General features: G+C 34.7%; 1 protein-coding gene across 4 annotated transcripts in view; it reads left to right on the top strand.

Moving 5' to 3' along the window:
- LOC118268421 (dipeptidase 1) overlaps nucleotides 1–18,642 on the top strand; it is a 161,924-nt gene that overhangs the window by 71,996 nt on the left and 71,286 nt on the right. For 2 of the 4 annotated variants that reach the window (XM_035582904.2, XM_035582928.2), the window contains exon 2: nucleotides 8,040–8,087. In XM_035582904.2, the coding sequence (XP_035438797.1) occupies nucleotides 8,040–8,087 (48 nt within the window). Of the gene's footprint in view, nucleotides 1–2,834; nucleotides 3,049–8,039; nucleotides 8,088–18,642 lie in introns of those variants that run through there. The other 2 variants (XM_035582922.2, XM_050704538.1) reach the window with 2 other exon arrangements.

Below are 18,642 nucleotides of genomic sequence, written 5' to 3' on the forward strand. Positions count from 1 at the left end.
ATGTATTTGTTAGCAAAATGCACAGTTATCTAAGTATGCCTAGTTGTTTTTAATACAAACGGGTTTTCTTCGGCACGTGGGTAAAAATCTTGTGAATGTACACACACATTTTTATTAGAAAAGCGATTCAGTATCATTCAGTAAAAGTAGAGGGGAGTAAAAGGAGCAAAAGGAGAAAGGTAAAACTAGAGAGTACATGGACATATATACAGAATGACTATTAAGGCAACCTTTCTTGTGCGACTGAGGTAAAATTTTATAAACCGACTATACGCTGTTACCCAAAACGGCAAACAAAATTATTACTCCCAAACTAAGCCGAAACTATAAATTACAATAGTGCAAGGCTAGAAAATATGATATCAAAATGTGCAAAATGATGTAGAATGAGAATGGGTAGTTCTTCGAAATTCGATTCTTCGACTGATTCAAATGGCCAAAATTTAATTCCACTTTAAGATCTGTAACACGTGTTCATATGAAAATAGGTATACCAAATAACGTATATTCGAATAAGGGACTCGTTTTTAAAAAATAGTTTTCGAGATATCGACGTTCGAATATTTTCTGCCCAGATGAATCAGAAATTGTTACAGATGAATCTGTTGAACAATTGAAAATTGTATGTAAATGAGCTCTGTATTTATTTTAATTTCAGGTTCTTTTAATTTCTTTTTAGCATACCATTTTCGAGTACTTTCGCACAGAGAAGTCACGAGCATTCATCATCACGCTTGCTCAGGGCGGATTAGCAATTTCAGACTCATATTAATTACATTCCTCAAAAAAAGTTTTTAAATTATAGCTATAACCTTTATAGCTAAGTTAATTTAAAAATAAGACTAGTAAAAAAATGTATAGCAGAATCAATAATTTATTTTATGATTCATATGCGGTTTTGACCATACGAATCAGGCACAGATGTATCAGGATTTTGCTTACAATCATGCATAACTCATCGTATATACAGACTTCATTCTTGTCATTTTTCTACACGAATGTATAAACAAAAAGCTTCACACGAAACATAGATTGAAGTTTTAAAACTGTAAAGTAAATTTTATAAAATAGGCATTGTAATCAGGATGCCATGTAAACCAAACACAGATAAATCAGATATTTACCTTCGTAACACCTGGATCTAAGCCAACCAGCCGCACGTCTGCCTCCTAGCTTGTCCGTTGCACGCCTGGTTTCCCTCCGCACAGGAAGCCAGACTCTCATTATTAATACCCGACCAAGTATGGTCATTCGCAGCTTACGCCATATTAATCAGTATTATACGCCGGACACTTCTTATTTATTTATTTATAATCATACTAACATAGTTATAACGAATGCATATTTTTTTTTGAAGAGGACAACTCATCTCCTTTCGATGTAATTATAATTTATATTGAAGTATCAAAGGGAAAATGCGAAATCGACTACTTTGTTCCGGAAAATGGCAAACGGACATGCCATATGAATCAGAAGAACAAGCTTTAAAAAAAAATATTTTGTACCTAGACTGCAATTATTTAAAAAATATTATTTGTCCTAGTAACTGATATAGCTAAACTATACTAAAAAAAATATTACATGCCGTTTTGTTAGTTGGTTTCAAAAATATTCCCAAAGACATCGAAAATTTTGTCTCTGAAGAACTACCCGAATATATCTCATTTTCCAAGATATCGTGATTTATTTGAACGTAAAAGCACTTCCCTCTGCATTTTGCTGTAAAATTTATTGTGGTTTAAAAAGATTTATCGGACCTTATCGGGAGTTTCCAGGGAAATAATAATTATTACGAAATTATTACTAGACGTAACTATTCACATACGAGTAACTTATTTTTGCCTGACCTGTTTAAAGACCGAGGTATATTTTTATGTAGTTGTTCTACGTTCAATCTTATAATGTAGTGAGTCGGTAGATTTTATTTTAATTGGTTTATTTTAGAGTTTGGATTGAATAAGTCAATAGTTATAATACTGACAGTTTTTATCATCATGATAATTCCATCTAGTTTCAATTAGATGAATCATAATTAGGTATAGAGGAGGATGAGGCTCCATACCACACACGATAAATGATCAAAACATGATGAGTACAATATTCACGTTTCTGTGCCTTCACATATAACAAATAACAAGCGAAATAATAAATTATGTATGACTTCTTACATTTCGGCACATAGAAACTTGGAGCAGTAAGTTATCTGGTATTTACGTAAGAATGGATAAATTATGATGTCCATAGATTATTCATGTCTATAGATGAATAGAGTTTGTCCCCAATTGTCCTTGTGTTAGCGATCGATCGGTCCTCTCACTCATCGGGAGCGAGGCACTCCGTTGTCACTCCTACTGGACCGTGCACACTGAGCGCGGAATAAATTATCTCCTATTAATTATTCATTACTTTGCAAGCAGAGGAATATTGCAATTTTACGTCGAAAGCCACCTTGAAATATGGGACAACACGTTGGCTCTTATACGAGCGTACGTCACTCAGAGAGGAACAAGTCGACTAACAACACTATGCAAATACTGTAATCCATTTTCCTGGTTCATACTAAATTAAATTTGCATGCTCGGAGATTTGTTTAATGCTGCCATGAAGGCCGTTGGTCTACTACGTGCTGAAACAGGTCAAGTAAATGTCGCTAGGAATTCACTTATAATAATGCCACAAGTTTAAAAATAGGGTTGGATCCTTTGTGTGATAGTAGGCAAGTTATTCCAATCATTGGCAGCCGAAGGTTATCACCATGAACTATCGCTGATAAACATGTTATTGCGATAAGATATTCCCTCGAGAGATAGCACATAAAGTAGTTATTGGTACACCGTAAGGAAGAAAGCTGTCATAATAAATACGACAACTCAGTCTCTGTTCAGTGTCCCGAGTTATAACGTTGTCTTGAGCGGAACAGTGGAGCGATTCGCCCGGATTTATGTCAGTAGCGGTAAATTCCTTTCCAAGTAATTTACCTCAAAGTGGGGGAGAGTGTGAAAACAATTGCAATTAAATTAAATCGTGTGAAAGCCACGGCTGGAGTTGGTGTGTACTTTTTAACCGCCTCATTGATTTAGTGAGAGAGCACCGCCGGGCTAACATATTCACAAGCGCGCTCTTAATACATCAATAATCCTCGCGACACTCACTCGACTGTGCCATCGTCTGGAAAGTTTACTGCGTGATATTTTTATCATATAACTGTTAATGGGCTGAGTTTTACAACTTGTTGTTTTTGTTACGCTCTACTTGTGATACGTTTAAGTACGATTTTATTAAGGTTAAAGTTATGTTTCATATTCTGACACATCTACAGTAAAATTACACCATCGTATTGCTACTAATGTAAAGAAAAATGTAGCCGACATAAGCCAGTTTCGCGGCCGATCACACAAACTCTCGTATCGCATGGTAGTTACCAACAAAGTGTAAACCAAGGCTTTGTGGCGGTCACGGGGCGTTATATACAGCTGTATATAAGGCTATATACTTAACACTGTTGATTCGATTGTAAGAGCCGGCCCACACGGGTCACTAAGCGCCGTGTCAATATCCTAATTGACGTTTGTTGTGATTCGGTTTGACGGACGCTTTGACATCGTCATCTACCTTTAATGGTATGGTACATTACTAGTGCAACGCTTGACATGCCTCCATTTGTGTTTGATGCCAACACCAGGTATTTCTGGACGCTCAGTATTTTATGTACGTAGCTTATGTGGAGATAGATTTTCATGTTGATAACGAACAGACATTTGTCTAAGAGTGTGATGGCTAACCGAAGATTATTATGTATTTCACTCATACATATAATAGACATAGAAAACAAAAATAACTGAAATTCAGAATTCATTTCAGTATTGCAGCACAGTATTGCAATTTAACGCTTGGAATATTTAAATAAGTATACAAATAAAAATCTACTTACAGTTTAAATAAGCAATATCAAAAATAAATAAAGCATTTATCGGCTGTGTAAAATATTAATCCCACTATTATCTGCATGAAACCACACAGTTGAATACTCGAACAGTTTAAAGTACAATAGTATTGCTGTAAATCTCTGAGATTACCGGAATTTTCGGAACAATGGGAAGGAATTACTGTTATTCACATTTAACATTTCACTTGTAATACCTACCACCACACCACTATCTATTGTGCTAAACACAACTAGAAATTTAACCAAAATTACTCAACGGGTTCATTTCTCCTAATACTAAAATTTAAGCATAAAGTGTAATTAATTGTTTGCATTCAGAAAATTCATGGGAAACTTTCAATTATAACGAACAGTAAGTAGTTCTCTAAATTGGATAATACCTCGCTGATCAATTTCGCGCTATTAGCAAACAACGCTTGTTTAATAACTGTGTTAAAATTATATTAAACTGGTGCTAACAGTTTGCTCCAACTTCACATGGCTACTGTTCCCAACTTCCCCCGTAAACCAGCATTTTCCTTACATAACATAAATTCGGGTAATTAATGAACACGACAAAAAAAATAAATTATCCAATTTTGTGCAGTCGCCAGAAGTTATGCGCGATTCTGACGTTCCATTTTATACTTTTAGTGAAATAATTAAAATTTCGCGTTGAGTCTGTAATAATATTAGTAGTTTTGCTTCCCGTACTATTGTTTATTAATCATGCGTGATGTTGACAAGCATCACGTTTCAAAGACGTGAAGTACTTAATCATGATCAAAATATAGTCAACAAACAAAGGGTTATCAAGTGGTGTTTCAACCCTTGTGTCACTCAGGACCTCACAACACTTACCGGTACCTCCGACCCAGCTGTCTGGACCAATTTCTAGATTAAAATCAGCCTCACAAACGGCAAATTACCAATTTTTATCCAACAGACTTTTATAAACAAATTAAAAGGCATGATCGAGCTAGCTAACTGGATTTCTGTTTCATTTTCTTGGGAAACAAATAAACTGGGATAGCTTTTGTTATCAAGTTTTTCCAGTTCCAGGGCACCTGAGATTGAATAAATAACAAGCCTAGAAAATAATCTTGTGATAGAAATTGTTTATTATTGACGACAGAAATGGATGTAGAGAAACACGAAACATTTCCCTTGTAAATGCTTTTAACTTTGTTGCAATAGAGTTACGAGTTCTATTAAAAGCAAATGTCAGCCATTTTCATCGGGCGGGCTGTCGGGTTGTCAATGTGTTCGCAGGACGGGTGCCACCGGGCAGGGCTCGCTGCGTGATGTCCGAGCCATGGAAGGGTCTCGATACGTAAACAATAGCACTCGTCACACAACACTACGAACTACACTCGGCTGTACAACACGGCTTTTGTTTCAATTGAATTGGGAAATTGTAATATGGACTACTTTTTTATACGTAACGTTGTTTAACGCAGTCTTAGCAAGCATGATAATTATGTAGTTTCATAATGAAGACGAAATAAATTGTTATTATAAAGTCTAAAAGGCAATAGTTACAAAATTCTCTACCACACCTGCGTCTATCCATAAATCACGTTTAAAAAACTACAACAGCATTAATGGCAGTGGTATAAAGTTGATTCAGTGTTTACAACAACACGGGGGTAAATAACAATAGGTCGTCACTCACTAAAACAAAACACTGACAACTTGTTTTTGCTCCCGAACTGATGTTCAGCATTTTAATTGTCCTGTGAACTACACTGCGTGGTCCCTACTACAGGACTGTTAGAAATTTTGTTTTTGGTAAGGGCCACTCGTAGTTTAGCGCTCATTCGTCGAATTAGCGAATTTCATTCGAGTTTGCTATAAAGTTTGATAAATTGTTCGTAATAGTACGTAATATTTTTTTAAATAAACTTTTTAGATGTTCTTTTCTCGTATCTTTGTCGTTCACAAAACCTTTGTGGCAATTAGCAGTTTTAGTCTAGCTGCTAGCAATTTCGGTTTATTTAGTTTTGTTGTTTAATTTCCTTTGATGTATGTTACTGAAACAATTCTAAATTGATGTTCACTGGCAAATACCTATTGGATTATTTTATTAAGAAATTCTTAGTGACGGCACGTAGTTCTGAAATGTGTCCGTAGGCAGTAGACCCGCCATCACTTAGGAAAGTGGGTCTAACTTTGGCCACACTAGATAATGCTTTGGGGAATCAAAACGTACTTGGCAAATGTGGCAAAATGTATTGTGATTATAAGTATTAAGTTGAACGTAAGTTGTTTACAAGTTACATTTAAAATATGAATACAAAAAAAAAATGTTTTTAATTAAGGATTTTATACTGATATTTACCTCATATTTAATTGCACTTATTTAAAACATCGCAGCTATATTAATAAGCAGAATACAATCAGCACCACGGACAAAGCCAGCAATTGCAGCAGTGGAAAAATGAACCGGACTTTTTCAGCGGCAAAACGGAATTTAATCGGCGGAACCATTGAGGCGTTGCATTTCTCTCTGTCAGTGACAAATTAAGTTCGTTTCCCGATTTTCTTTGCGTAACTCTGAAATTAACAGCAAACGTCGATAGGACGGAGATTAATCCAATAAAGTTTTAAAAGAAGGTACCTATGTATATAATCATATTTAGATGGATATTCATTTCGTAGCTTCATTTTGTAATATCACGGTATATTCGACCAAAGCTCCTTTTTCGATAATCAGATTAATTGGAATGGTATTAAAATGGAGATTTTGTTCATTATATTTTTGTAATTGAATTGGGTTGGGGACATGTTTGTTACGTGTCCTGCAGGAGAATCGATACACTCATTAAGGTTATCCTCTCAACGACCGCCGAAATGCTGTACGTCCTTGGTTAACCATTGTAAATAAATTAAAATCCAGTTACTATTTTATTGAACACATATTTACTCATAGAATCTTAACTATTGTATACTTAAACAGATTTTAAAATTATAATTATAAATAAAGTAGTTTGACAATTTAGAACGAACACCTAGCTTCATTAACAGACTGACAGACTGTTATATATTTATTTATTGGTTGACATTTAAAAATTAAACCGTAAATAGGTATTATTTATGGTTTAATTTTCAAAATTACTAGTCAACGAAAATTGGAAATGGTCTACATTGGTCATATTTATGTTAATTAGTTTTGTTTAATAAAAATAACAACTTAATACAAGTCTTTAATTAATACATAATTATGTACATACATTTCGTTTCATAATTATTAAATAATTTTAAAACAATACAATTTGTTCTCCGTTGCAGTCATATTAAACAGGTAACAATTTATTTCGCCTGAAAATTTCACAACGTATTCGTACACAGGTTGTTTTAAATAAAAAATCTTTGTTTGTTTATCACGAAATTTACGAATTATTTATTAATTTCTTCCTCTGGATGGTGGTTGAATAAAAATTTATTTGGTTTTTATTTTACTGGACGTTGGGAGAACATGACGGACAATATCCTTATATTTCAGTCTTTACTGAAGTCAAAAGATGTAATTGTGATTCTAATCTTACTTATGTGTGGGAGAGCTATGATTTGACACGACTGGGCCGGCTCGACCTGAGTTATACCATGGCTACTAAAAATTACCTACCTCCCTTATGTTCCCAATCCCTGATATCCCCAACCACCCTTAAATTTCTAATCCACCCAAAAGGCCGGCAACGCACATGTAACACCTCTGGTGTTTCGGGTGTTCATGGGCGAGGTGATAAGGTGATCCGTTAGCTCATTTACCGGCTGTTATGTATGAATGTTATTATTATTTATCTACTAAATATTAGTTTCCGTAGAGCTGAACATCGCACTCAGTGGCGTGCCATTTTGGAATGGCCTATGCCCAACAGTCGACGAGAACAGGCTGATAATGATGATAATGATGATGATGAAGTATTAGTAACGAGAAGCGTTTAGTAGAGCAAAGTAACCGAATTAAATATGTCTGTAAGTAAAAACAAGCGAGTGATATACCTCCTTAGTTAAGTAGAGGACGTCTTAAGGAAAAGATAGGTATAAAAAGTAAGAAACTAACCCGACCCACGTGTTCACCCAATTAATTAGAATCTTTCTTTTGTTGCAGATCAACCTCCGAAAAGGAAAATTAAGTTTTTCGGCTTCTTAGCCGGAGGTAAGTACTTATAATTGAGACTGTTCATCGTACCGGTACTTCTTGATGCAGTTTTTTTGGAACTGTTCCCAGACATGGGATGTTTAGTAAGATATGTTGATAGTTACATAAAGATTCCTATGTTCGTTTAATATTGGTCAAAGTAAAAAAAAAATGCTTACTAAATGTATAAAACTTTGGGCAACTGGCTATCGCGTAATATCTGGCAGGTTCGATTCCCACACGGAGCAACTCCCTGTGTGATCCACAATTTATTGCTTCGGGGCTGGGTGTCATGTGTATGTAAACTTGTATGTTTGAACGCACCTACGACACAAGACAAAATCCTAGTGTTTTCATTAAAAAATAAATTAAAACAGAAAGGTCTTATCTTCGTGCCTTTAAAATAGTTGGAAAATCAGTTTAACATTATTCTTCTATCTTTAGCGTGTATCACGGAGATATATACCTATACATACGAAACTGTATACATAGGTCGTATGGTAATGGATTTAGGAGTGAACCCTCCGTCAAAGTGATGCCTGTGCCGCTACAGCAGAATATTAAAAGGCCACGCCATGTTTTTGAAAAAAGGGCTAAATTAAAAGTCTCAATAATCAGCGGGCAGACATGTAGAGATTGATGAATGAGAAAAATGTGGAACACACGATAGGGTCGACCGCCGAGCCATTTGATGTTCCATTGTCTGCTGAACATTACCTACATTATGGGAACCAGTCATAATGATTGATCGTTTATCTATATTTACATTTGTGGCGATAACATTACTCTTCTATAAGGAAATAATGACGTGCCTATTGTAGTTGCTAGAAGCTGGTAAATACAATAAGTAGTTTTATTATAACTTTCATGAAACGTAGCAGGGCGACAAGCGCCGTGTCGTGTCGCGGTATGGTGCTCATGAATATGAGCCTCTAGCATGGCTTGAAACTAGTCGAGTTCCTCGTCAAACAGTGACTTGTGTAAGCCGATAACATAATAATAATACAATAAGTAACTTTTTTGTGGGTGGAAATTTGGAAAATCATCCAATCTCTTCCCTCGTCTTAAGTGAAGCAAGAGGGATAATCAGGCTCTTACTGACTAAAAACCACCCCGTCCCTTCTCTTCAAACCTCGAGAACCTGATAAGTCTTCCGCGGCTCCGTACAACCTTACGATTGGACTACATACCTCGAACGTGTCTTCATATTTCCTTAAAAGAATAAAATTTAAAATTAGGGTCTCAATTTTCAAAATTAGGCTCGGCTTTTCATCTTACCGTCTTTTACCTATACAATGTGATAGGGTTCGGACTTCTAACCCGTTAAGGCTGAGTACTACATCTAATTTTATGGACAAAAGTCGGGGGTCGAAGGGGTCGAATCCCCTCCCCCTTAAAATTATGGCTATTTTAATATTTTTCTTACTTTATGTGATATCAAAGGCTGTATGCGTCGTAGAAACAAAAAAAAACGACAAACGGTAGCTAATAACCTTGGCTAACTAATTCATTACTTTTTTCATATGTTTGATAATGTTTTGGTGAGAAAAAAAAATTCTGAATAATCTTTACCGAAAAAATCGCAATTTTTCAATATTTTCAATTGGGGTTTCAAACCCCCATATTACTTTTTTGTCGATAAAATTAGATGTAGTACTCAGCCTTAACGGGTTAGAAGTCCCACACCTATCACATTGTATATACTCTAGAATATTTTTTGCTAGTTATTTTAGGAGATTTACAAAGCCATAATTTTGTAATGGCATACAAGTTTCATTTAGTTACATGTATAATGACGCTGTGGGCAATGATTAGTAAGAGATAGATACGTGTAATTACCGTGGTTTGCTTGACACCGTAATTAGTTGGCAGCTAATTATAATAACAACTGCGTGGAATAATGGGCTCGTGTTACTCCTACATTAATACAAATGAAGTAAGGTAAACTGTGCTATGAGCCAAATGGAACTTAAACACGGTTATGATTGCACGGTTGGCATAATGGCTGGGCAACCGTCTGTTTAACAATGTGTAGCTGGTTCAATTTCCGCATGAAACAATTATTTGTACGATTCTACAAATTATTGTTTCAGGAGATTCAAGGTGTATATGTGAAATTGTATATTGGTGTTTACCAATATATAATTGGGTGCATTTGCACCTACGGCAAAGAAGATAATCCTAGTATCGCGAAATATTTTTTTAGAGAGTAGCGGTAGACTATCGAGAAAATACTCGATGTATGAACTTGACTTACATTTGGACATGTCAATATCAAAGTCATTTACTAAAACTTCAATAGTTCTATTTAAATACTATTTGGTTCACATCACTGATCATTAAATTACGCAGCTAGTTACATCTCATAGATCTATCAAAGTATTGTGCCTCACGACAGATGTCACCGACAGAACATACGGGCACGTTGTTTGAAGTCAATAACGTAGTACGCCTTTGTTGTCACTAGATTTAGACCCTTAAAATAGACAATTGAAATAGACAAATAGAATTAGGTACTGTTTTGGTATTGGAAACTAGTACGGTATCATTTAAATTTACACTTTTAGATCATTTTTGTTTTGTACGTAGTATACATAGGTATTGTTATAATAACTATTGTGAGACATACTAAATTAACTAAAACTCGCGTAAATTAATGGAGAAAAGCTCAACTGCAGACGCGGCAACGTCGCTCAATCAGTAGTTTTCGAAATCTCCGCGTTTGCGCATACTGCTTATGATGAAACGTCTCTCTGTGTCTCGAAACCAGTAGCAAGAGTGAGTAAACCGTGATTTTTAGTTAATTCACATATTTACGAAAATGTTAATGTAACTCACGTGAAATTTTTCTCCCGTTTCATGAAAATTTGCAGCAATATATTTCACATATAATCACAGTATTTTAAGCCAGCTGCAATCGTGTAAACTGTAAAATGACTAAAAAAAATGCAAAAAGAATTTTAGTCTGTAATTTTTGAAGTGAGCCTTTTTCGGTTACGTGCGTATTTTCGTTTCATAAAATCTTGCTCCTTTCACGGTTATTAGACGCTAGACTGGCTGACGACGTCTGGGAGTCCATTTGAAGGTTTCGAGTGGTCATGGCGGCTACCTTGGCAAATAACATATTATATGTATAGGTTGTACATATTAGTCATCTAAATATTAGCTATCTCTGGCTATGTATGTACAACATAATATACTATGGCTAATTTAGTCATCTCTGTCGGAATAAGGTACATTTATTATTACACAGATGATTGATAAAATAAGTAGCTGCTTTCCCAGGTAAATAACAGCCCTACAAATATGTTACCAAATTAATAGATATTAATACCAAAGAGTAATTGTTGTTAGAAATAAAGAAACAAGACAGGTAGAAAGGGTATCGTGTCGGACCGTCTATAACCAAGTAATTCATTACATTTGCCTATAAATACCCCAGTCACCAGGCGGCTGCGACCTTCACCCCATTCATAATATTCTACTAAAAATACACAACTCTTCCAAAATATTCCCAATATCCCTGTATTGTGCCAAACGATACATAAACATACCACCTACGTAGCTTTATTTAGAGTACGGAATCTATACATATAATAAAATCGTAGAAAAGTGCTGTCTGTACATTCAAAATAAAAATAAAAAAAATAGCAGGGGTTATTGTTATGTCGATGTCGAACCCAAAAATGTAATTAACTTTTTTTTTGTCTGTTTGTCTGTTTGTCTGTTTGTCTGTTTGTCTGTTTGTCTGTTCGTCTGTGCGCGCTAATCTCAGAAACGGCTGATCCGAGTTGGATGCGGTTTTCACGAATATATTGTGGGATGTTTAAATTTACATTTAGTGTTTGTTTCATGTCAATCGGTTCATAAATAAAAAAGTTATGTCAAATTAAAGAATCACGTCGAACATTCTATGCTTATACCATTAATCTCCGCAACTATTTGACGGATTTGGTTGAAATTTGGTACAGATATAGTTTAGAACCTTAGAAAGGACATAGATATATTTTTATTTCAAAAATCAAAAAATAAAAATAAGAAATAAATTATTTATAAATAATTCTATGTCGATCGTTACACGACTTCGGTTCATGTTATTGTTTTAATTCATCGAAAAAAAGTAAATAAATAGTAAAAAGGTATGAAAAAAATAATATCAATATAATAAAACATTTAGTACAAAGAAAATGCTCTAACGGAGTATAGATAATTCTATGTCGATCGTTACACGACTTCGGTTCATGTTATTGTTTTAATTCATCGAAAAAAGTAAATAAATAGTAAAAAGGTATGAAAAAAAAAATAATATCAATATAATTAAACTTTTAGTACAAACGGAGTATAAATAAATAATCCAAGTTGTCTTTATCCTCGATAGATGGCGTTGGGATCGAAATAGATCGCGCTATGGTTTCGTTACATTCATTTGGTTGGGTATCGGCCGAGCGCTTCGGTACTATCGTAGAAAATGTGTATTATCAGTCTTGTATGATTATTTGTCTGTAGTGGTCCTGCTGTTTCGTATATTCTAAATTGGTTTCGTTGTATTTGTCAATTAATAAGTTTATTTGTTGGGTTTTCCTGGTTTTTTGGTTAAACTTTTTAACGTAGGTTTAGTTTGATATCGATTATTAGTAGTTACTGTAGTTAGTTTTTTTAATAAAATTGTAAGTCTAATTTATAAATTAATTAGATTAGATTTAAGTCGTTTCTTTTAAATCTAGTTTAAGCTTGGTTATTATAGCATAGAGGATAGGTTGTAATATAGTTTCTTTTTTAATTGTTATAAATTCGTAATTCGTAGCTTTCTTTAGTTTTAAGTTAGTTTAAGTCCGTTTTTAAACTATTTTTTCAATGCCCTAAGTGAGTATACATCTATTAAATTCAAACGCAGAGCTCATTATGTTGATTTTTGAAGAGTTCCCTGGAATATCTTCCACATCTCATTTTTGAAGAGATCCCGCGAGATCGGGAACTATGTGGTTAAAACCAAAAATTTGCCGGAAGTCACTATTCCACGCGAACGAAGTCGCGGGCAAAAGCTATAAATAATAAGATCCTTCGTGATACAATATTATGTTATCGAAAAAATTATATTTGACATCCATTAATCAAAATAAACATCAATTTTATGTGTAATCTGTTTTTAATATTTGAACATATTAAATGCGTGCAAATAAATAAATGTGGAAAGATGAAATATTGCAAATATGTAAAGTTTTTTGGTATAAGGATTAATATAATTTATTGAATGATTTATTACAAAATGCGAATTAAACATGCGAAGGAAACAAGTAGTCATTTGATTAGCCCAACAAAAATCTACCAATGATTTATAATGTAAGTACTAGAAAGAAAGCACAAATATTTTCATTTTTTTAAATAAATCTTTATGTAAATACGTACTTTTCTAATCAAAATTTATTTAACAGAAATCTGAAATGAATGATTTTTACCATAAAGTTTCCCCAAGGAGCAGCACCTAGATACAGTTTGTTTACAAGCAATATATTTATGAAAACAAAATTATAAATAAGTGGAAAACTTGGCGAGGATGCGGAGCTGTTGATCGAACGGAGTTTAAATAAGATACGCTTGTCGACCGCTCCGGGCTATTTCACTAGGCTAATCCTTAAAAAGGTTCCCGACGAATAAATAACTACTAGTCAGTAGCCAGCGCCGTTTAGTTGAATGCGATTTTTAGCTCGCAAACTGTTTTTCAATTAACCTTTAACACAAAAACGTAATTAAGTCTCCGTACAAACTTAACTAGAGCTAGTTCTCTCTCCTTTATATAATTACACTTTTAATTCCACCTTTGTGATTAGATTTTGTCCCGCCCGACAATTTTGTTCGAAACTTTCGACTCCGACTCCCTTCGAGAAATTAGTTTTTTCTCATTAGAGCCCGTCTATTGGTTTGTAACTACAAACATTCCTCTCATTGTTCTTTTTCCAATTTCTCCGTAGGCGAGTTGTGAAATACTTCAATATAAGCAAACTCTCACATTGTTTCCCAACTTTTGATTTACTTCAAAAATGTTATTTAGTCTTTTTAATTTTAGGCACCGTCTCGCCTAATTGCTAATGAATAAAAGAAGTTTTCTTTAGAGAAATATACTCATTAATTTAAATAATGTGGCCATTTTAATTAAAAGTACAGCGGAAAATATTCGTCGAAGTTCCCCCGGCAGTGGAGTCTCGACAAACAGACGACCTTGAACTACCCTCCGAAGCCCGAAATTGGTGGAGAATCCACATTACATAAGGGTTTGATTACAGTGCCACGTCCGCTATACACTCGCTTATCCAATTCTATTAAATCAAGCCAGTTAATTAGTTGGCACCGCATCCAGTGACCGTTAGCCTTTCTATTCCGAAGAGGCCCAATCCTTTCTGTGATTTATTAATGAGCTACTTTCTTTATTCAACAGACTACTTACGTAAGAGGCTTGTTACTGGTGGACTGTTTTTCAAATTCTTTTACATCAGTGTACCGAGAACAATTCTCTTTTGTATTAATAGCCACTCTACTATGAAATTGAAATCCATTTAGTAATATCCTTACTGATGAGATTGCTTGCTTGTTTTCAATTTATACTTATATAGTATGAAGTAAGCAACGCCATGGGAATCAATTTCCATCATCATCTTTTTACATAAAATTGCCATGTCCGTCGTAGAGGCGCACGCTATTACGTATTCCGAGCATAGTAAGTGACCTAGAAGAACACCGGACCGTGTGTTAGTATATTCAAAGCTTATTTTCATAAAAGTGTTCTGGGTCGTGTCACTAAACGCTGCCCACTCCTGAAATCGACTGCGGACCAACTTTGTCCCCTCCGCCTACAGTTTGACGCACACTTAACCCTAAAATAAGCGCGCAAGCAAATCCCTTTTCAAAATACGATCTAAACAGTTTGTAAGCGCCATTAATTCATAGCCCTAGTATCGGTAGGTCGTTACATAAGTAATATATTGACGGCAAACAATGATCGCATACAAAACCCAGCCATTACTGCTCCACGATAGTTTCTATTGGGACGATAACACTATATCTTTTGGAATTTGGAGGTCAGCAAACGGAAGGTTACTCCGAGCGGTGTTTGGGAGTGCTGTGTTAACACTTGTAGTCGTGCGACCGTTTTTACCCTTTATAGTTTTAGTTTTTAAAAATCGAAAGAGTAACATTTTTACGCTACGATTTTATAAAATGTTCATTTTGTTGGAATTGAAAAAAGTCTGTTACAATGTTTGCAGGTAGCAAAAATACACAGTAAATAACACAGTGAATCAAATAAATACAAATCTATTTTCGTTTACACAATCCATCTATTCTTCTGCACGAGTTTTCGTCTCACATGAAGTGCAACCAGCAACCAATAGCGAAACATCTCAACTATCTAATTGCATTTCGCGGCAAACATGTCACTCTCCTGTCCTTTCAAACAAATGTTATAACAAACCGGTGCAGTGGCAATCGCTATTCATTCACTGTCCGTATGATCGTGCCGTTGGAAATGTTCAAATCGGGATTCAATCGTGGAAACAGACTAGCTAAATGAATTTGCTTAGTGATCGTATGAATTGGAGCATTAGGCGTTACAAGCGGCCATGTTGTGCTGTTAATACGAATGATGTTTGCTCCACTAAGTGACCAGTTTGCTCCTCAATGCTCTGTTCAATTGTCATAGCTAATATCATGAAGTGGTTCTCTTCCGGATTATTATTGATCACTGAGTAATTGCTCGTGTTTAGTTGAGTACTGTGATATCTGTTATGGTGCTCGATGACTGGGTAAATGGACACAGCTGTATCAGTACCATATACATAGAGTGCAATTAGTGTATAGGAATATAATATACATGAGCATCAATGCATTCCGTATTTACACCATTTTTTACCAGTTTGCCTTGTTAGTCGAATAGAAAGTTTCATTCCCGGGTTAGACAATGTATGAGGTTATTCGATTTTTACAAAATTTATCCGTAAGTAGTACTTAATCTGGTTTACTAAGAAGTCTACTAAGAAACGTTTTTGAGGCTCCACCCCTATTACCTTAGACGCATAACAACAAGAGTGTTACATTGTGTGACACGTAACGTTAGGTAGATATGTAATGATGTTATGCACTTGTAAAATCCTACTCTTAAATTTCCAGCAACTTAAAGATTCTATGATAGACGTAGACTTACAATCTGGTACGACCGGCAGAGAGTAAGGAATCAACTACTTTATTATGCTCGCCGAAGGACGGGCTAAAGTTGAAAACTTCCACTCTCCGGTCTACTATAGGTATTTCATTATGAGATTTAGTCGCAATGTTTACGAGAACTAGACTCGAGATTTAAACAAGTTGACTGAATGGCCGTTTGGTTACTTCGTAGTAAGTTTATTTTATCTTTGGGTAGTTTATTTTTTTATATCAATGATTCAAGAAGGAATAAAACATTTATTCTCATTTATTTATTTACTTTACTTGTTGATTACATTTTTAAATATTTTAATTACAAAAAAACACATTTAAAAATATAAAAAGCAGTAACCCACCAGTAACGGGACTCTTGATCCAACCGTCTAACGTTAGCTTACTCAGGTGTTGGTCGAAGCTTTTGGCTATAAGGCCATTGGCAGATACGACTACCGGCACAATGATTGCTGAATCTACATCCCACATGTCGACAACCTTATGAACTAAATCAAGATATTTACTAAACTTTATTGTTATTGCAAAAACTAAGAGCGTGCCTTTAAATTAATTTTACAATTACCTACAATTAATTTTCAAAACACATTCTTCTTTATACATATTAAATTCAGCGATGTAAAGTTTCGTTATAATGAAGGCATGTGGTTGCAGGCTGCAGCTCACACAGGAGTTGTGCCTCGCATACCTCGGTCAGGCAGCAACCCACGGGTAGTTATTAAGCGTACAAACATTTGCTTAGTGTAAATACGCCATGGAACAAACCTTTTCACATAGAAACTCTATAACGTAAATAAATATGGGAATGAAATGTTGAGGTTTTCTGGTCTACGCAGTTTGTAATTATTCTTGTTGTTTATATTAACAGCAATGAACATAAAAACTAAGGAATGATGTCCAAGTGTAATATTATTTCATATTTTTGCAGTTACAGAACTGAGATGTGCGACAAAATAAGAGCACGCCTCGCTTTTACCTAACTGTGGGCAATCTTGAGCTGAAACGATGCCACGAACTTGCATCTTACTATAAAACAGTTTCTCGAACTTTGTATACTGTAACTGTCTTTTAACTGAGTGCCTGTTGCCAGTAAAAATAAAAATCTGACCCTCCTACTATCGACGATATGTAAGTATTATAGCGTAACGTGCATTACTAAAGTGGATGCTACCTTTTTTTTATGGAATATGAGTTAAACGAGCGGAATGGAAAACCCACGAAAACAGAGGTAAAACTAAAAGAAAGATCACTGGTGACATATAAAGGTAAACATTTAAATAATATAAATAAGAAACAGAACTGTGGCAACCCACCCGCCCGGATATGATGACTAAACAAAATTACGTCATTTCTGCCCATCCAATTAGTCGAAATGGATCTTTGTTTTTACCTTTTACGTTCAGAAGCTTGAAGTTAATTATTCGAAAATTTAAATTCGACATTTATTCGTAAGTAAGCGTTTTCTGTGGCGAATGGTAAAAATAGAAACTACTGATTTTTCGGTCAGAAGCTTTTGATTTTTGTTACAACTTATACTAAAAGAATAGATAGATTAAGTATTTAGGCGAGTGAACAAGAGTGCAGGCAGAGAAGTCAAAAATTAAATTAAAAATTTAAAAAACCCCCGACACAAAAACTTAATTTCCCTTTAAAAAGTAAAAAATAATAAAAGAAACTTAATCTTAAAGTACCTAAGAATGTACTAATAATTCTAAAAAAAATACGTCGCGTTGGGGGACCGCTCATAGTATCACATGCTTGGTGTTAACATTAAAGTAAATTGATGTTTAAGTACTTAACTATAACGGAGCGGAGCGGTCCAAGATTACATCTAAGGTCAAGCTCGTTAGCTTTTATTTTATTTTTTTGACTTATTAATTACTAGTTTTTGTTTCTATAAGTAAGCTAAAGATCACATTGGTGCAAGATTTTTCGTTTATAATAAAACGTTAAATAAAAAAAAATATATTTTTGTTATTAAATATTTTATTTTATTTTATTTTTTTTATTTAATTTTTTATATTTGTTAATACGAAAAAATAATATCTTTCAATATCTTCTTTCAGTGCGGTTTACTGTTGAGACCCCATCCCAGTATACTTTGCAGACCTTCGGCTAATCTCCCCACTTTCACCGCCCATAACTTTAAAACGGCTTAACCGATTTTCATCAAACATATCTAAGAACACTCGCACATAAGTCCCCTTTCATACGAAAAAAACTAAATTGAAATCACTGCATCCGTTCGAGAGTTATGATGCCACAGACAGACAGACAGACAGACAGACACGTCAAACTTATAACAGTCAAAAAGAGGCGACTGGTAGAGAATCGTATATGGTGCATAATGGAAGACTGTACTAATACT

The sequence above is a fragment of the Spodoptera frugiperda genome, chromosome 25, assembly GCF_023101765.2.
Source record: "Spodoptera frugiperda isolate SF20-4 chromosome 25, AGI-APGP_CSIRO_Sfru_2.0, whole genome shotgun sequence".
Lineage (NCBI taxonomy): Eukaryota > Metazoa > Arthropoda > Insecta > Lepidoptera > Noctuidae > Spodoptera > Spodoptera frugiperda.